Below are 19,293 nucleotides of genomic sequence, written 5' to 3'. Positions count from 1 at the left end.
TCTAACAGCGGCATTTGACGCTCCTTATATATTTCCCAGGCTCAAGTCCCAACACCATGTTGTATATATTCGCCCCGTTTCGGTATACGATGGCGCGATAGTCCAGACTCATGACCTGATGATACCTTCCTGATAGCCACTGGTCAGGTGCAAAGCTATCCAGCTAGATGCACCCTTCTTGGTGGATTGGAAAGCGGCCTACAAGATCAATCAGGTCAAATGCCGAGATAGAAATCACTAATTGGTAGCATGAGTTATCCATTGGAGCGCTTTCGAATCGTGAGATCGGTGTATTTCCGGACGGTACAAGGGTATGGTAGAACATTCTGCATGTGTATTGGACCAGTCGACATGAGAAGACCTCTGTGAGCGAACCTTCTTGTGTATGGGTCGAGGTCCACCTATCAAATCACTCAGATATTCATCAACTGTACGAGACAGTGCCCGACTATGTGGTCGTAGTGCTTGCAACTACAGGTCCTCCTGCCTTTCTGGGAAGCTATCCGAACACTCTGTTGAAACCACCATCGCGGGAAACAGAAGTGTGACGGGGACGTTCGTATGCTGCGCGATGGACTCGTAAAATCTTCGGAAATGTTACAGGTTCTTACGACATAGTAGAAATCGCAACTTCAAGGTTTTCGCGCCGCTTTCTTCCCACGATATAAACTCATTCCATACCAAACCTCGGTCTTCAACCACATCGGATTTCGCAATCGCTAGTACGGGCACGCCCGGCGCATAGACGGATGGCACTTGTCGCGTAGGCATGCAGGATATATTAACTGCATCAGAAGCTTGTCGTTGCTTATCAGTTGGCGTGCACTTGGCAAGGGTTGGTGCGGTGCTGCTAGTCCAATATAGGAAGTTCGTGATAGTTGACGCCCGGGATCCGTGAGTGAGATGTGCCTAGCTTGACTCTCGCCAAGATAGCTTGTAGAAGCTTGTTCGTGGTCGGAGAATAGGTCGAGTTGAGATGGTGTGTTGAGCGTTGTTGGAGGTTTGTTTGAAGAGGGACGAAGGCGCAAAATGACACAAAATTGCGCTATCGATTTTAGTGGGGCCTTTACGTTTGGGTTTATGGGCACAGCCCAAAGCTATCAGCGTAAAACTTTGAACTCTGTCAACAGGTTGAGAATGCATCTAGCTTAGATGGGAGGAAGATTCGGTGTGCGAAGCATGCTCGGTCTACTCGACACAGATGGCACAACGGAAAGCCTGTGACGTAGCATCGGACGGCTGGATGCCTATCTGAATACGATGATGACTTGTACTTTTTCGAGGCGTCAGGTGCAACCCAAACTAAGCAGTTAACGAGGTGAAAGAAGCTCCGGAAACAGAGCTAATACTAAGGGACTGCGGCAAGTGGAAACGACAGTTATGTCAACATGTTATGAGAAGTACGGAGTCAAGTCACTGGGTCACAGGTAGCATAGGCACAGGTCAAGCAGACGGGAAGGTTAAAATGACTTTTCGAACTCCATTCGTCGTGAATGCTATATTTACATCAAAAGAAGTGATAGCCGATCTCGCGGTCTACTTAGAAGAAAGGTATGGGGGTTTCCCATCAAAGAAGATACGTCTCAAAAAGGTCCAACCATGAACACCAGTTCATGCAAGAAAGATCGTCTTGCGACCGTTATAGAAGGCGCTTACAAGTGGAAAGCGCGGGCGTGGCGGCGAGCCTTGGAGGCAGAGGAGCCAGTGGTGGTCTTGAGCCACTGGATGAACTGCTCGATGGTGAAGGTCTCGGGGAGAGAAGAGCCAGACTCGCTGCCAGAGGAAGGAGCAGCGGGAGTGGCAGCGGGCTTGGTGGCAGAAGGAGTGGCGGGCTCGGCCTCCTCAACGGGAGAGGGAGTAGCGGAAGGAGCGGCGCTGGAGGCTGGGGAAGGAGTAGCAGAAGCAGCGGGCTTGGAGGGAGTAGAGGGAGCGCTTCCACCGGTGGAGGCACCGTCCCAGACCTTGGGGCCGGGGACAGTGTACTCGGTAGCACCACTGTAGATGTCGAACAAGACACCGGGGTCGGTGGCCTTGTAAGCCTTGGTCATGTCGACACCGGTGGCGGGGAGGGAGGCAGAGCCGCTGCCGGTGACCTTGATCTGACCGCAGCCGTTGTAGAACTGAGCCTTGGCCTCAGCGCTGGCCTCGTGGAGACCGATCATCTCGGGGCGGATGAGGTAGTCACCAGCCTCAAGGTCGGGAAGGGTGACCTCGACGAGACCCTTGTTGGCAATGAAGTTGTCAACACCCCACTTGCCACCGGAGAGACCGTCCTCCCAGATCTTGGTCCAGACAGCGCCCTCACCGTTGGTGTCGGCCTTGGCGATGTAGACCATGACGGGACCCTTGTGCGAGGCAGCAATGGGCTCGTCACCGTCACCAGTGGTAACGGGGTCGTTGTGGTGCCATTGCATGCCGATCTTGGAGCCAGCAGCAACCTCGACCTGGTCGGCGGTAGCCTTGCCACCGTTGCAGATCATGGCAGTGGAGGTGACATCGAGGATGGGGTTGTTGCCGTTGGAAGGAGTCTGGACGGCGAAGTGGTGACCCTGGTCCTTGCCGTCAATGACGAAGCTCTGGAAGGTGGTGTGCGCAGCAGCGAGGTTGGCAGCAGCCAGGATGATAGCGGTCTTGGTGAACATGTTTGCGGTTGTTGTGTTGGTTGGTTGGTTGGATTGCAAAAGTTGAGCGTATCTTCAAAGATAGAATAAGAACGAATGAATGATAGACGAATGGATTGAAAGTGAGTGTAATGCTAAAGAGCGTGTGAAAGTGAGTGTCAGCGTCAAGCTTGATGCCCTTCCAACGACGATGGCTTCTGTTTCTCTTATACTCCTTCCGCCTACACGGCACGTTCACGCCATGACAAGACTAGTGCCCTTACTGACAGAGTCCTGACAGCGCCAACAGCATGAAACCCGGGTTTGTGGATTGATGCCAAGCACCTGTCAATCTATTCCGCGCCGCACTAGCACCACAAGCGGAAGCGTGGCTTCGTTTAGCTGCCGCAGAACGTTGAATCGAGGCTTTGTCCGCTCCCACGACCCATAATATGTGATGAGGTATTGTCGGGGCGAGATTTGAAGGCGTCGCCTCCATGCATGTGCCTGGAAGTGGCCTGTACGACATCCTGAGCGTCGAATGACGGGAGAGCCTCATGGGAAACGTGAAACCATGTCGGAAAAGCTTGAGCGGTTGAAGTCTGCCATCGTGCCGCGGCGTTTAACGAAACGTCATGCGGTGAAGCGCCAACATGTTGTTCAGTTCATACCACCCGCTGCACACTGCATCAACATGTTCGCAGTTGATTGTTTGCTTATGCCATAACGCTCTTTCGGGAACTGATTACTGGTCGTTGCTGCATGGTTCCTCACAACAGCAAGGCTGCAATAGGCAATCTCCCTACTCTTCACCTTTCGTGCTACCGGTCCACAATGACTCTCATATTTGATGATCCAATCTTCTAGAACCTGCAGTGCTTGGGGACGCAACCTCGGTGGTGGGGCTGATTGTTCCACGAAGGGTGTGTTCGTTCGCGAGACGACATGAAACGAAATCCTTTAGTGGGGGAGATTGCGCGCCAGTGCCTGCCAAGATAATGGTGATGTTTCGACACTTCCGAGGCTTTCATGGAACAACACCGTTTCCCGCTTGAGTCGTGACGCTCTCTTTTCATGGCGGTGCTCAACATGAGAAGAACCACCGGTTATAAAATCTCTTCGCATGAACAGTCAAAATGCCGCAGCCCGTGCCTCGCAGTGCTGTCAAAGAAACCGTCACTGGACGATTGAAGAAGAACGCGGCGCTTACATGACGCGAAGCCTATTCCTGCTGTACGTTGTTTTTACTGTTGGTGTGGGGAGGGCGTTGCGCCGATGCACGACGCTGTGTAGTGGCGTTGATGAAGGATTATCGCGCCCGCTGTGGTTACCTGGCCCCAACGAAATGCGGGAGTCTTTCTAGCTTTAAGTACCCGTCGAACGATCAAAACATGCTCAATAATTCTCATTGTCTACCAACTATCCCAACTTCTGGGAATCGGCCGTTACGGGGGTGCGCCACGTCTAAACCGATGCGCCCGCTCATGCTTTTAGTTCACTCGCCACCAGAGGAGATGTATTATTGTTTACATCGTCGCGACGCCATCGTATGTCTGCCGCCCCGGATGGATTAAACGCCGATAATTACTTGTTGTACACGTGGTATCTCTTGCCAGCAACAACCCAGGAACGCCCTTTCAATGCTCATTATACTCATTAGTAGACCGCGAATCCATGCCAAGGACCAAAGAACTTGCTGTGCTGTCTCAAGCAAAATATGAATAAAGGACCACGACGACTGCAGACACCATGGACCTCCCGTACGTCGAGTGCGATGCTGTGCCCTCCTTTTTGCCTGTCGCTATAGCCTCTCCGTTGGGCCTACTGCCCCCTACACTCGCAGCCGCACTGCTAGTGACGCTTTGGAGCCGTGTTGTTGTAGCGGGAAATAAAGCACTTTTTGTGGTGCGACCTGAACTTCCGTAAATCAACTCCGTAGCTCCCAGCGCAAGACTGATGGTGGTTCCGTCGATAGTAATTGTGCCGCCTGGCGTCAATGTCTGATCGCCAATGATGAATGTTGTTCCACTGCCAGATCGTGCTGTGTACGTCTGCGAACCGATAGTAAGTAATGGCGGGTTGGTGATAATCGGCTGGATCCCGGGCGAGATAAAGCTGGTCTTTCCGTTGATGGCCAGAGCAGTAGCTCCGTGTGCGAGGGAAATGGTGGTACCCGAAACGACGATAGACCCACCTGCAGTGAGCAATATCGAACCAATTAGATATGCAGTACCAGTCCCTGGAAGCGGTCTAAAAGTCGCATGCCCGATAGTTAAGGGAGGCGCAGTAATCAGTGGAGCAGCTGGGGTAGCCAAAACGGAGGTAACGCCGTTGATCACGACCAAGGATGCCGATTGAGCGAGAGACAATGTGGTACCAGAAACGGTGATTTCCGAACCACCGGGAACGAGTGTTTGACCATCTACCACGAAAATAGGCCCTGGAGGCTCTGGAAGAGCGCTGATGACATCGCCACCAATAGTAATTACGGGAGGGTTGCCGAACTGCAGACTAGGAGTAACGAGCGAGGAGGTAGTTCCATCGACAATGATAAATGAAGCAAAAGGCGCGAGCGATAACGTAGTCCCCGAGACGGTGATTGCTGGGCCACCTGGGATGAGGGATTGGTCGCCAACGACAAATGACGGTCCAGATGGGGCCGAGATAGGAGCGAAGACCTCGTTGCCAACATTGATAGTCAGCGCAGCCGGATCTGGAATAACGGATGTAACTCCATCCACGACAAGTAAAGATGCTAAAGATGCCAATGATAGCGTAGTACCGGACGCAGTTATTGCCGAACCTCCAGGCACCAGTGTCTGACCGGCTATGACGAACGAGTTCCGCGGACTATCAAGAGCAGAGAACACACTGTTCCCAATAGTGAGTACGGGTGGTGTTATGTTGGGAAAGGCTGGTGACTGTATCGTCGAGGACGCCCCATTGACCACCAGAACACTTCCTGCAGCTGCTAGAGACAGCGTAGTGCCCGAGACGGTAATGGCAGGAGCACCGGGGGCGAGCGTCTGCCCCGAAACCACAAAGGTAGGACTAGGCATATGATTGTTTTGGCCGTTGGGGTTATTCGACCTGTCCTGAGTGACTTGCGCTGTGATTGTCGAGCTGCCAATTACGAATTGCGGCGGACTGCCTGGGACTGGTAGTGATTCTGGTAAAGCTTGAGTGGAGCCTCCAATAACTATAAACGAAGCCGAGGGTGCCAGACTGACAACGGTGCCATCAATAGTAGCGACGCCTCCAGGGGAAAGGGTTCGTCCTGGACCGACAAAGAACTGAGTAGCAGCGTTAGGTGTAAGTGTCGTCGAACCAATGGTCAGTACGGGTGGAGGACGTGATTGGCCAGCCTGAGGAAGTCTAGACGTTCGACCGTCCACAACAATAGCTGTAGCTGATGGAGCGAGAGAAACCAAAGTTCCATCTCCCACAGTAACAGGTGAACCTCCAGCCCGCAGGGTCTGCGAGCCCACAATGACTTCGGAGGACGGGCCAACCACGACAGCTTTAGTGCCCACAAATCCCACGGTAACCCGGGTGGATTCGGGGGGGTTTACGGCATTGTTGTTATTGTTGTTGCCACCGCGCACCTGGGTTGTTGGGATCGAGCCAGGTCGATTGTTTGGCTTAGCAGTGGTAGTCGGCTCGCCGTTAATGTCAGAGAGATTCCAGTCAGCTACTGTGAGCGGAATGGGCTTCGAGGTACCAGTGCCCCAATTGTTTACGACGATAGGCAGATCGTCAAAACCAAGAACAGAAGACTCAGCGTGGATGAGTTGAGGGGCCATACCAGGCCAGTTTTGGTAGTATAGGTCGACAATGATAAGAACAGTCACGACAGCCTGGAGCTGCCCAGCATCACATGCAGACTGTGGAATCTGTTCGAGAAAGCCATCTGGTATTGGGCCTACAATGGTAGGTTTCTCTTCAATTCCTTTCAACCAATAAGGATAAGCTTGTGGGGAGTGCAACTGTACTGTCTCTGTTATGTGACCTGATGCGATTTCATAAGCTGTGAAGTAGACAAACGGCGTGGCAGAAGTTTGAACTATTGTGGTGTTCGGCCCAAGAGTAACGGTAGCAGTGGCCGATGGGAAGGTATCCGGATAGTAAAGATCATATAGTCCGGCATCTGACGTAGGGATGACACCTCCAGAGGGAAAAGGAGAGTAGGCTGCAGACCGATAGGCAACGGACGTAGTAGCTGCATTAGGTCTTACCGTGTACTCTTCACACATCGTAAGCGTGAAGTCCCATTCGGCATAATACGACGTGCTATAGCTGCACACAAAGTCTGATGACAATGCACTAGATACATCAAACGTCGTCGTGTAAGGAACAAGGGTATACGAATTCATATTACTGAAATTCGATGCCTCTGTTGTCATGATTCCTACCACGTGGCTGTAAGTTGGAGCGAACCAGTAATCCACACTCGCACTTGGGATGTTGATTGTGCATGTTGCATTGGAGATGTGGTTTTGCTGTGTTGCTGTGTCGTTAATGGAAGACGGGCCGATCCTTGAAGTTGCTAGTGGTGGAGACTGAGTCTGCGACAATGTTGTGTTATAGGCGTCTGACGAAGTGCCGTTCGGTTGTAGAACAGAAGAAATCTGTGATCCAATCGAGGCCGGATCGGTCGGCTGAAGGATTCCATACTCGCTAGAGCTCCCTGTACCAAAGGTGCTAACGCTTTGTAACAAGGTTCCTGGAAGGATAGCTGCGAGTGTCGAAGCAGATGCATGCAAGGTCGTTCCGAGAGTAACGTTGGAATATGGGGCTTGGGGGCTCGGTTAGCATGCAGCGATTCAAAGCCGCGAGGCGCAATGGGATTTGACTTTACCACGACGGAACACGGCCCCCGCTGCAGACGAAGCGAAGCCTACTGCAAGAAGCGGATGATTAAGATACATGGCGACTGTAGAGTGCTGCTCACGCAGACACTCTACGGATAACGAACGTCGTGCTCTCAAGTCGTCCCGAGAGAGTGGTGGGCATACAAGAGTGCAGCAGACGCAATCTGGGTGAGCGGGTCCAGCGTGTTTTGGCCTATCGACGGCACCGACTGGCGTGGTCCCGAGCAGAGGCATGCATATTTATCGGAAGATCAGCGCGGGAGGCAGCTAGACTAGGCCTCTGGGCGAAGTCCGAGACCTGCTCGTACATTGGTTACGTTCCTTTTCCCTCCTATTTCAGACAGGGATCAGAGACGGACAGCACGTGAGTTGCAGGCCGTCACCAATAACATGCCCTGGTCTCGCAGAACATGAAGAATCCGGTCAAGGTTTTTAACAAGTCGAATGCGGCTGCCACGCAGGTCCATGGGCGCACGCAACTGCTACAGTAAGTTACTGCGGGTTCTCCTGAGGTTTGCGAGGAGCCACTAAAAGTCCGGCCTTCCTGTCTCGGCATGGGCGAATGCTTGTATTTGTGCGGCGCGCCTCTACACCATTGCAGACATCCCTTCCTGTTCCTCGTACCGAAGGTTTGATTACCATCATGCAGGCATTGTTGAGGCTCTGACGGACATTGACACGCCACGTTAGCGATGCAGGAGTAACGCATAACCAGCATTCGGATCAGCACTATGGACGACGCATGCCGGCTCGACACTCATAGTTCTGTCCTGTTGAGGATGACGATCGTTTGGCAGGTTCCTGGTAAGCGTGCCGATCTGCCAGACTGAAGAGGGGAAATCTAAGCGAATGCGCTGCTCCAGTGCTCGGGAATCTACTGTTTCAAGCTTGTCGTTCGGGGTGGCTGCCTTGGAGTCCGGGCTTGGGTGGCCAAAGCCCAGCGCCTTGCCGTGGCAGATGGGAGCTCCAGAAAGCCCAGAGGTCCACCCCAGATTGCGCGAACATGTGCCAATCGGTGTAGGGGTGAAACGAGGGGTTGGGTGCCTCACGGCACTCAGCTGCATTCATTAATGATGCTGCGGAAGAATACCGGCTGAAAGCGACGGGAAGAGAATGGCCGTCTCACGGAGTTGAGGTGCGAGCCTGTCTGCCCGCCGCCGCGCAGCATTGAAGCGGTATGATCAAGAAGCACAGCAAAGGACTCGCAAGAAAGCGCGACGGTTGCGGCGTTCCCGCAAAAAGTGCTATCGCGGCGAGTGGCGGGTACGTCAAGTCGAAAGGAGCGGTAGCCAAGTGACAAACTCCGTTAGAGCATTTGGTGCAATATATGCCTTGGCCTGCTCGCTCGGCATCCATGCCAGGATCCGGCCAATCTGGCTCGACTCCAGACTTCGGACTGAGAGTGCTTTTGCATGCTGTCCGTATCTTCTTCTCTTTCCCCCCTCTCTCGTGGCGCTGGCGGGGACAGACAATGCCCTTCGGTGATGCTGTTCGCTGCAATCTTCGAGGTTGAGTGGCTTCAGTCGTGCCTCCTTCCACGCGCCGCTTAGTCACGGAACATGGTCCCTTTCCAAGGGCATCGCGCCTGCCTCACGTCTCTATGCGCCTTCCTCGCCGCCGCCCTGCTCCTGCCCTTACTTGCGGCCGCCGACTATGTGCAGACAAACATCACCGAGACGCCCAACTTCAAGTTGCTTCCCGGCATCGCCTCAGTGCCAGCACCCGTCGCGGTCGCGCCGGACCAAACCTGGATCGGAATTGATGGCGCATGGAACACCTTCGCCTTGGCCATAGGCGAGCCTCAGGAGTACGTGCAGGTCTATGTGTCGACTGCAAGTCAGCAAATATGGGCCATCAATCGCATGGCCTGTATCTCAAATATTACGGACCCCACGACTGGAGAGATCACAGCGTTCAACGTCTTCGACTCAGAGTGCGAGCTTAGTCGCGGTTTCTTGTTCAACAGCAGCAACTCAGAAACATGGGAGCAAAAGGGCTTTTACCAACTGTGGATTGAGAAGTACCTTGGACTAGTCGGTAATGGACTGTACGGTTTCGATTCGGTGGGTCTAGGGGGGGCCGGGGAGATGGGGCCCTCTGTCCAGAATACAACAATCGGCACCTTGATCACGGCCAACTTCTGGCTCGGGCATATAGGCGTGCATTCCAAGTCAACCAACTTCTCCGTCTTCGACGACCCGGTCCCGAGCTACATAACTACTCTGTTCGAACAAAAGAGCATTCCCAGTCTATCTTTTGGCTACACTGCCGGCGCACAGTACCGTAAGACAGTCCCACATGCTTCCTGTATATCACTGACTCGTGTGTATAGGCGACCAAACTGTCCTCGGAAGTCTCACGCTGGGCGGCTACGATGCCTCCCGCCTCATTCCCAACGACCTTACTTTCATCTTCGCACCGGACAATGAGCGCGACCTGGTGGTTGGCATAGTTGGCATCACAGCGAACACCACGTCGGAAGAAGACATCGATCTCATGAAAACTGACGACGTCACCATGTACATTGATTCCACGATTGCAGAACTCTACCTGCCAGTTGAAATCTGCCAAGCTTTCGAAGACGCATTCGGATTACAGTACGACGAAGCGACTGATCTCTACCTTGTGGACGATAAGCTTCACCAGAGTCTCCTCGCGCAGAACCCCAGTGTGACGTTCACTCTTGGTCAAAAATTCAGTACCGATGCCACTCTACAGATCACCTTGCCTTATGCTGCCCTAGACTTGGAGGCAACCCCTCCCTACAGAGGACTAAAAGAGAAGACAAGGTACTTTCCAATCAGGCGAGGTGATGAGTCGCGCCAGTGGATACTAGGCAGAACCTTTCTGCAGGAAGCCTACCTGACTGTAGATTGGGAACGTCAGAACTTTACAGTGTCAGCTGTCGACTGGACATTTGGCAAGGCACCAGAAATCCTTCCCATCGTGTCGCCTACCTATGCAGTGGCGCATTCCACTCCCCCGAAAAAGAAGCCTCTATCGTCTACGGCAGTCATTGGGATTGCCGTGGGAGGTGGCTTCTTCGTTGCTTTACTGTTGTGCGCAATTGGATGGTGGTTTTGGCATCGGCGACACAAACGCAAATTGGAAGCCATCAAGGCGAAATACGAGGCCGAGGCCGCTGCGGCTGCAGTCACCAAGATGGATCCACCCGTTTTGGAGGAAACTCCGACCTCTCCAGTACGAAGTAGTACCGAGGGTGTGATTGTCTTTCCGAAGGCTGAGCTGCCTGGTACATCTCATGTACATCATGAGATGAGCTCCAGTGCGCAAGAGAAGGGTTTATTGTCGGTGCATGAGGCAGATGGCAAGGAGCGTGAGATTTACGAGATGCCTGGCGACATGCCTGTGCTTGCAGAAGCAGGCGGCCGTCAACTGTCGGAGAAGGAGTCTATGGTGGTACGTGAGAGGATATACAACGGCGTAGATCCGGCTGGTATGCCAGACGCACCCCCCGTTACACATGACGAGTCGCGAAGGCTTGCACCGATCTCTCCCTCAGAAGTGGCGATTGTGGGCGGTCAACTACCGACTGGCAACGTGTCGCCTGTCACACCACGATTACCCAGAGACGGTGCGTCCTTGGAACCTTCGGACACATTTTTCCAGCTGCCGCCCTATCGTGCTCACGATGGAAGACGCACCGAATCGGATGACGATCCCCTCTCCCCCGTCTCGCCTCTGGAAGGGTCTACGGATATGTCCCGACGGCGGTTCTCGTACGAGTCATGAAACCCAAAAAGCTGATTGTTTAGCGACGTTACGACTGGCGTTTACTTTGTTTGGCATAACTGGCGGGGATCTCTTGGCTTAGCGACACGCGGCACCGTTGCTTACTGCGGATATGGCGTTTGAGAGACGATAGTTTTGATTTTGTACATGCCAGAGGCTGAATACCCATCTAGACGGAGGCACGTGGTAGACACGAGTCGAGCCACGTTTTGTTAGTGTCTATGCTGTATATACCCTCTTTCCACGTACATAGCAGCAGTCCATGCGGCGGAAATGCACAACAAGCTGCTCGCAGCGCTAGGCTCATGCGTTCATCTCGATTGACATGCACCGCGCTGGGGCACCGGTCTGGCCGTCGGCTGGCTAAACGGTCATAAACCTGCAACAGGCAATTGTCCTGATTGTAGGGCAGAGCCAGGGGCGCGGGCGAAGCGGTCTGAGGAAGGTGGCTATACCAGCGCCTTGCCGCCTTGGGCCAAGTTGAACCCCTCGTATGCGCTGCGACTGGATACCAACCCCACCATTGCCCTCACGGAGGCCGCGACGAGGCACAGGACGACCGCTTTTCTGCATCGTCACTTTGTCAATCGCTTTCCTATTGCTTCATACTTCCCGGTAAAGACTCTGCGCCTTCTTTGACCGTCCCACCGCCCACCCGGTTTCGACAGCCGCCGCCCCGCTTTGTGTTGAAGCAGCTCCTGTCAGTCATCACATTGGCCGCGCGCCTAGCCTTATATCATATCTTCCGTCTGCCGCCTGCGCCTTCTCTCTGCTGCTCGATTCCTGCGACCGCCCCGATCGTTACTTCCTTCTTTGAAAGAAACTAGAAAGAGCTTGCTTTGGTTACCCCTCGCTCTTACCCCGCCGCATCTGCTATCATGGGCGACCTCGCCAACCGCAAGGTGTTCAAGGTAGCGTGGCATCCGCCTCTCAGACCCGAGCATGTGTACTTACAGGCTGCAGGTGTTCAACCAGGAGTTCATCGTCGACGAGCGCTACAATGTGACCAAGGAGCTGGGACAGGGTGCTTATGGCATCGTTTGGTACGACCCGAGCAACGGCGCAACGCATGCGGATACTGACCGTGCCTTCCAGTGCGGCTACCAACAACCAGACAGGCGAAGGCGTGGCTATCAAGAAGGTCACCAACGTCTTCAGCAAGAAGATCCTCGCAAAGCGTGCCCTGCGCGAGATCAAGCTGCTGCAACACTTCAGAGGCAAGTCTAGATTGCACCCGTCGGCTCTGCCACGACTAACATTCGCCAGGCCACCGCAACGTAAGAAACACCTAGTCCGAGAAGCAGACCCTCCGACACGATGCTAAATCCCGTCGTACAGATAACATGTCTCTACGACATGGACATTCCCCGCCCGGACAACTTCAATGAGTGCTACCTCTATGAAGGTATAGATTCTCCTCTTGGCATCTGACAAGGAGATGCTGACACGGTGCAGAGCTCATGGAGTGTGACCTGGCAGCCATCATCCGCTCTGGCCAGCCGCTCACCGACGCCCATTTCCAGTCCTTCATCTACCAAATTCTGTGCGGTCTGAAGTACATCCACTCAGCAAACGTCCTCCATCGCGACCTCAAGCCCGGTAACCTACTCGTCAACGCCGACTGCGAGCTCAAGATCTGTGACTTTGGTCTCGCAAGAGGTTTCTCCATGGATCCCGAAGAGAATGCAGGTTACATGACTGAATATGTCGCTACGCGATGGTACAGAGCTCCCGAGATCATGTTGAGCTTCCAGAGCTACACGAAAGCCAGTGAGTAGTTACCATTTTTTTTCCACTCGTGCACGTCAGAGTTCCATGGCTTTACCGTGTAGACTCTGGCGACCCCACAGACCCAGGGTCTGCATAACCACAAGCGGACCCAACTTAGCCGCCCCGGCGTTTGAATACATAGCTGACTTCGGCTAGTCGACGTATGGTCAGTAGGCTGTATTCTTGCTGAGCTTCTCGGAGGCAAGCCCTTCTTCAAGGGCCGGGATTACGTCGACCAACTGAACCAGATCCTGCACTATCTTGGAACACCAAACGAAGAAACACTCTCACGTATCGGCTCGCCTCGTGCCCAGGACTACGTTCGCAATCTACCATACATGCAAAAGATTTCGTTCCAGTCACTATTTAGGAACGCCAATCCAGACGCGCTCGACTTGCTCGACCGCATGCTCGCTTTTGACCCATCGAGCCGTATCTCAGTCGAAGAAGCCCTGGAGCACAGGTATCTACAAATCTGGCACGACGCCTCCGACGAGCCTTCCTGCCCAACAACGTTTGATTTCCAGTTTGAGGTCGTCGAGGAGATTCCAGAGATGAAGAAGATGATTTTGGACGAAGTCAGTCGCTTCCGCCAGATGGTCCGCGTACAACCCGGTGCAGGCGCTGGGGCGAACCAGGCGCCTCAAGTCCCAATACCCAACAACTATGATCGCGCCGGCTACGAAGACCCTAGGCCACAAGAAGCCTTCAACCAGGGTGGATGGAACGGCAGCGACTTGGAGCGTGACCTTCAAGGCCTTGACGGTCGCATGCGATGATTGCATCCAGATGATGTTGTTGGACACAAGAAACTTCTCATTGTTCAGAGCGTGAAGGATTTGGGTAATATTTGAGCCCCATGTAATTTCTCTCGAAAACCTATTCATTTATATGTACCCCAGAGTGTCTTCGCAATATATGAACTTGGCAAGTGGTGTTGTAATCATCTACGGCACCTCGCGGTATGAAGCTCCTGTCGTTGTACCATGGATGTTTTGCTCGAGTTATGCAAGTCGTCATCCACTCTTAATGGTTAGACACTAGGTACGTACAGCATCCAGTATGTCCGCCTCCAAGCACTCTAACAAGCCTGGTGCCTCGCCTTTGTATCCCCAAGCCTTCCCCGCTCTCTCTGCCCTCGTGCGCGAATTACTTGCAAAAAGATATCTGGCCAGTCTGGGAAATCCAGGGATATTCGCCATTGCGTCCAATCTCTCTAAACTAATCTGCACGGGCGTCGCATCATCGATCACACCATGTCTGTGCAGAACCTCTCCTGTCGCTTTCGCAACATCAATCTGAGAATGCTCCTGTGTACTAGCGAAGTAGTATCCATTCTCGTTGAAGAAGTCTTTTGAATTGGATGCCGCGGCTTCCACGACTTGGAGATACAGACGCATCAAATCGTCGACGTGCACCCAACTCCTCGTATTTGCACCTTGGTCGAGGTAAACTACTTTACCACCCATGTTCTTCACTTCTTTGATGAAGAATGGGATGAAAGCACTTTGGGTCTTTGCTAGCCCCTTGCCTCTACCGTAGATATCCGGTGGGCACATGATTGCTATGTTGATTTTATCGCCGTGCTCTGCAACTGTATGATGGAGAATGGTCTCTGTATTGCGGTGGAGTGCGTTCGGGGGCAGTTGACGAATTTCAGGCAGAGAAGCAATGTCCGACCATATCTTTGGGTTCAACTTCCCTGGATACTCTTCGTCGGCCCAGTCAGATACAATCCCTGTTCCGGAGAGGTGAAGGAGGTAGCCCGGGATTGGACGGTGGAGAAGACCCGTGATGATAGCGTTTAGACTGGGCTCATGGTCTGAATCGCCATTGTGGATAACAATGTCAGCGTTCTCCGCTGCTGATGTGATGAGGTCGGCGCTCGAGTAGTCACCTGTGATGACGTCGATGTTGGGAAAGGTGGATTTGAAGTTTTCAGGAGTTTTGCGTAACAGAACAGTGATGTGGTATTCAGGGTGGGCGGTTGCGATAGTATGTAGGACGGAACCACCGATGTAGCCTGTGCCTCCTGTACTGCGTGCGAGTTAGTGGTCTGTCTTGGAAGCTGCGAGCATGTGAACATACAGGAAAACTTTGGGTGTCATGATCAAAGGTCAACTAGTCAAGGACACGATACCACAAAGTTGTTCAAGGTATTGATGTAGTAAAGATGCTTGAGGCGGCTTTAGAGATAATCTATCAGCAAGGCCCAACTCATGAACAAGGGATCATGCGACTCCACTTGATTGGTAATTCAACTTGGCATCACTTCCCTCTTGGTCTGATAGTGCCTGGAATGACGTTCTAGCGCCCTTACAAATGGATCGTTCTGACGGGCATGGAAAGACTGTTAGACAGTCTCGATCTGAAGACATGGTGGGAATACGAATCACAGAATTTCCGTGCGCAGATGTCTAGCAATGAGCGTAAAGACCGAAGCGTATAGGATTAGCTAAAGTGAACCTCAGCATGCTCAGGCGTATACGATTCCCGAAATCAGCATCAGTGGTGAGTGGCGTGAGTGCATGTATTATTTGTGACATTTCCATCGAGCTACACTACAATGTTCGGGAGCCACAGCGTGGGTGCACAAAATACTGTGGTTTCTGCTAAGGTGGTTTCCGTCCCGTTGTTCATGTTCGTAGTGACCGCTCGACACTGCGGCGATGAGTGAAGCCGCCGACAGGGATTGTTGCGCTAGTTCTCTAGCGCGACAATTATTTCCCCGTTTTCGAACTTTTGGCATGCGCTCCAAATCGAACTTTTCGTGTCACTGCACTGCATAGCACCCCCAAGACGCTCAATACACCATGTCGCCCGCCGCGATCGAGTCAGGCAACAAGAGGAAGAGGTCTCACAAGAGCAAAAAGAGCGCCGAAGCAGAGGCTGTCCCAGCGCATAATGGCGTAGACTCCACCAAGGCGCGCAAGAAGGCGCGCAAGGAAAAGGAAGCCGTTGTAGCCGAGCCTGTGGTTGAGGAGGTTTCCGAGGAGGTAGAGAGTGATGGGGAAGAAGACGAGAAGGTAGCAGAGGAGGTTGCCGCCGAGGCCAGTGCCGCGAACGACGACGACGAGGATAGCGCCGAGGAAGACGATGAAGGCAACGACGACAAGCTCCCCGAGCTTCCTTCTGGCACGGGCAGCAATGCTCTTGACCTTCCATCAGGCACTACCATGCCTTCGGCGAACCCAACACGATTCGATGAGCTTAACCTGAGCGAGCGAACCATGTCTTCAATCAAGAACATGGGCTTCGAGAACATGACAGAGATCCAGCAGAAGGCTATACCACCCCTGCTGTCTGGAAGGGATGTGCTTGGAGCGGCCAAGACTGGCAGTGGAAAGACATTGGCTTTCCTTATTCCGGCCATCGAAATGCTTTCGCAATTGCGTTTCAAGCCGCGCAACGGAACTGGTGTCATTGTTGTGTCACCTACAAGAGAACTTGCATTGCAGATCTTTGGTGTAGCTCGCGAGCTCATGGAATCGCACAGCCAGACGTTCGGTATCTGTATCGGTGGCGCGAACCGAAACGCGGAAGCTGAGAAGATCAGGAAGGGCTTGAACCTGATCATCGCTACTCCAGGGCGTCTTCTCGATCACCTACACAACACACAAGGCTTCGTTTTCAAGAACCTGAGGTCGCTCATCATCGACGAAGCGGACAGAATTCTCGAGGTCGGTTTCGAGGATGAGATGAGGTCGATTATCAAGATCCTGCCCACGGAGCGTCAGACCATGCTGTTCTCGGCAACACAGACCACCAAGGTTGAGGATCTCGCAAGGATCTCGCTCAAGCCAGGACCTCTGTACATCAACGTCGATCATCGAGCCGAACATAGCACGGTCCAGGGACTGGAGCAGGGTTACGTTCTGTGCGATTCAGACACCAGATTCAGGCTCCTCTTCTCCTTCCTCAAGAAGCACCAGAAGAAGAAGGTCATTGTCTTTTTGTCTTCGTGCGCATCAGTCGACTTTTACAGCGAACTGCTCAACTACATTGACTTGCCAGTGCTTGGACTGCACGGCAAGCTTAAGCAACAGGCACGTACGAACCGCTTCTTCGAGTTTGTCAACGCACAAAGTGGCACACTCATCTGTACCGATGTTGCTGCGCGAGGATTGGACATTCCTGAGGTAGATTGGGTCATCCAATTCGACCCGCCTGATGATCCCCGAGGTAAGTTTTGATCATGCGCGATGGATACGAAACATATACTGACACATGTGCAGACTACATCCACAGAGTCGGTCGAACAGCTCGAGGCGCCAACGGCAAAGGCAGGAGTTTGATGTTCCTCCTGCCCTCTGAGGTGGGATTCCTCAAGCTCCTCAAGGAAAACCGAGTGCCCCTTGTAGAGTTCGAGCTGCCTTCCAACAAGATCCTCAACATACAGTCACAACTGGAAGCCTTGATCAACAAGAACTACTACCTGAACAAGAGTGCGAAGGACGGTTACCGGTCCTACCTCCAGTCGTACGCGTCACACAGCTTGCGTTCAGTATTCGATGTGCATAAGCTGGATCTTGTCAAGGTAGCCAAGTCGTTCGGCTTCTCAGCACCACCGCGTATCGACATCAGTCTTGGAGCGAGTCTGAGCCGCGATAAGAAGGTAGAGGGACGAAGAGCGTACGGGAGCCAGCCTCAGCAGCAACGACGACCGATGAGGGGAGGCAAGAGGTTCTGAGACGGTGCTTGAACGGCATTGATCGGAGTTTGGCGTACAAAATCACATACGGACAATGATCTAGGGTTTATAGCTTTATCTGCATGATCTAATCGAGTACCCAGAAGGACGTGAGTAACTTTTGGAACGTGGAATTTGCCAATGTGATGTAGCGTGGCACAGAAAGCCGTGATCAGATGCGCCCATGACACAGTCTCTCTACTTGGCAGCTTCATGAAACTTAGTGGGTGCAAAATATGGTTAGCAAAATGAATGTCTCTGAGAAAATTGGCAGTTCAACGCCACCAAACCGGTGAGCGCTAGTGGGATTTGGGCAGCAACCACTGAGACAGCAGAAGAGCAATATCACCAGGTCGGGCCAACTGCCAGTTCATCAAGTCTGCATCCTTCGGAATATGGTTCTCTAGCATATCTGAATTCTGACATATTACTTGATGGACATGCAAGCGCAGCCCAGCCCTACGAGTTTTTGAAAAAGCTATGCGGCAGATTGTATGGGGGATGCGCTGGCAAGTCGCTCTAGCGAAATGACCAATGACGTCGAGCAGACAAGCAAGCGGATGCGTCCGCCCACCGGGGGAATCGGCACAATCACCCCTGGTAACGACACGGGTGCTAGAAGCTAGCTAGCGGTCGTAGTATCGAGACGGCCTACATGACGGTGTTGACATGTGGCGGTGAGACAGACGTGTGAAGTGACAGGCTGTCTAGGGATGGGAGTGAAGATAAAAAAAAACCCCAGAGTGTGCATAACTTGATTTCAGCAAAAGTGCATGCCGGCGCGGGACGACGGGAGGGGTAAGAATAGAATGGAATAAGCGGCGTGATTGCTTTTGCTGCTACCAGCCATCTTGTTGCTGCGCTCAGCCGGGTGGAGGGACGGTAGAGGCTGGCATTCGTCGGGCAGTCGTCTAGGAGGGCAGAGTTTGGTTCGAAACACGCGCCTGCTCGACGGAACATGCATGGCCAACGGCGTCCACGAGGGACTTCAGGCACGCTGTATGGCCTTGACGCGGGAAGGTGGCTGGGCTGTGGACAAGTCATGATGTATCGTCGGTAGCCCAAAGATACGACGCGACCTGTCGCACGTCTACTGACCGGGCTTGCTCGCTCTCTCTTGTACCATTTTCTACGTGATCAGCTCTTAATTCCCGACTATTGTCTAATATACCCTTTGTGGCTCTAATAATCCAACGCAAATCCAGCGAGCGATCTGCCAGGCCAACAAGCCTCACCTCGGCCGTGTTAGCGCCGACAAGGATTGCTGTTCTTCTAGGCTTGGACCCAGCCCGGCTTTCTCTCCACCACAGCTGGAGTTGGTGTTCCCACGACCGCCTCTCCACCAGCTCGACGGAGCTTGTAGAGCCATTGCTACCCCCGAGAGACGGCTGTGAGCTGTCTGCGCGGTCTGGTCTGGTGAGTCCCGTGACGCGTGCCCTGCCACGCCCGAGCAGCTGCTAACACTGGCTGGCCAGCTTCGCTACGACCGTCGGCGCCCAGCTCGCCATTGTCGCAGAGCGTCGCACGCACTGCACATGCACCAGGTGGCCTCAGGTCCTGGTTCACGCCGCCGATAACGCAGTTCGCTCCCGCGCATCGTCCGCGCCCA

General features: G+C 53.2%; 6 protein-coding genes across 6 annotated transcripts; 3 read left to right on the top strand and 3 right to left on the bottom strand.

The window, feature by feature from the left end:
* Nucleotides 1-1,652: 1,652 nt before the first annotated feature.
* AA0111_g12005 (hypothetical protein) lies at nt 1,653-2,642 on the bottom strand (the record flags this gene model as incomplete). Its single annotated transcript, XM_028645936.1, has 1 exon — nt 1,653-2,642. One exon carries the CDS (start codon nt 2,640-2,642, stop codon nt 1,653-1,655), a length of 990 nt encoding a protein of 329 aa, XP_028500419.1.
* A 1,664-nt stretch (nt 2,643-4,306) lies between these two features.
* Nucleotides 4,307-7,528, bottom strand: AA0111_g12004 (hypothetical protein; the record flags this gene model as incomplete). Its single annotated transcript, XM_028645935.1, has 2 exons — nt 4,307-7,395; nt 7,459-7,528. The coding sequence occupies 2 exons, from the start codon at nt 7,526-7,528 to the stop codon at nt 4,307-4,309; spliced, it is 3,159 nt and encodes a 1,052-aa protein (XP_028500418.1).
* A 1,502-nt stretch (nt 7,529-9,030) lies between these two features.
* Nucleotides 9,031-11,224, top strand: AA0111_g12003 (hypothetical protein; the record flags this gene model as incomplete). The annotated part of the gene is made up of 2 exons (XM_028645934.1): nt 9,031-9,754; nt 9,804-11,224. The coding sequence occupies 2 exons, from the start codon at nt 9,031-9,033 to the stop codon at nt 11,222-11,224; spliced, it is 2,145 nt and encodes a 714-aa protein (XP_028500424.1).
* An 878-nt stretch (nt 11,225-12,102) lies between these two features.
* Nucleotides 12,103-13,773, top strand: AA0111_g12002 (Mitogen-activated protein kinase; the record flags this gene model as incomplete). The annotated part of the gene is made up of 7 exons (XM_028645933.1): nt 12,103-12,135; nt 12,188-12,267; nt 12,320-12,441; nt 12,491-12,501; nt 12,563-12,629; nt 12,680-12,994; nt 13,151-13,773. The coding sequence occupies 7 exons, from the start codon at nt 12,103-12,105 to the stop codon at nt 13,771-13,773; spliced, it is 1,251 nt and encodes a 416-aa protein (XP_028500410.1).
* A 261-nt stretch (nt 13,774-14,034) lies between these two features.
* AA0111_g12001 (hypothetical protein) lies at nt 14,035-15,102 on the bottom strand (the record flags this gene model as incomplete). Its single annotated transcript, XM_028645932.1, has 2 exons — nt 14,035-15,031; nt 15,083-15,102. 2 exons carry the CDS (start codon nt 15,100-15,102, stop codon nt 14,035-14,037), a joined length of 1,017 nt encoding a protein of 338 aa, XP_028500423.1.
* A 705-nt stretch (nt 15,103-15,807) lies between these two features.
* Nucleotides 15,808-17,684, top strand: AA0111_g12000 (ATP-dependent RNA helicase; the record flags this gene model as incomplete). The annotated part of the gene is made up of 2 exons (XM_028645931.1): nt 15,808-17,176; nt 17,230-17,684. The coding sequence occupies 2 exons, from the start codon at nt 15,808-15,810 to the stop codon at nt 17,682-17,684; spliced, it is 1,824 nt and encodes a 607-aa protein (XP_028500422.1).
* Between the last annotated feature and the right edge of the window lie 1,609 nt (nt 17,685-19,293).

This window comes from Alternaria arborescens (assembly GCF_004154835.1).
Source record: "Alternaria arborescens strain FERA 675 chromosome Unknown contig_63, whole genome shotgun sequence".
Classification (NCBI taxonomy): Eukaryota; Fungi; Ascomycota; class Dothideomycetes; order Pleosporales; family Pleosporaceae; genus Alternaria; species Alternaria arborescens.
This window is presented reverse-complemented; position numbering and strand designations above follow the sequence as displayed.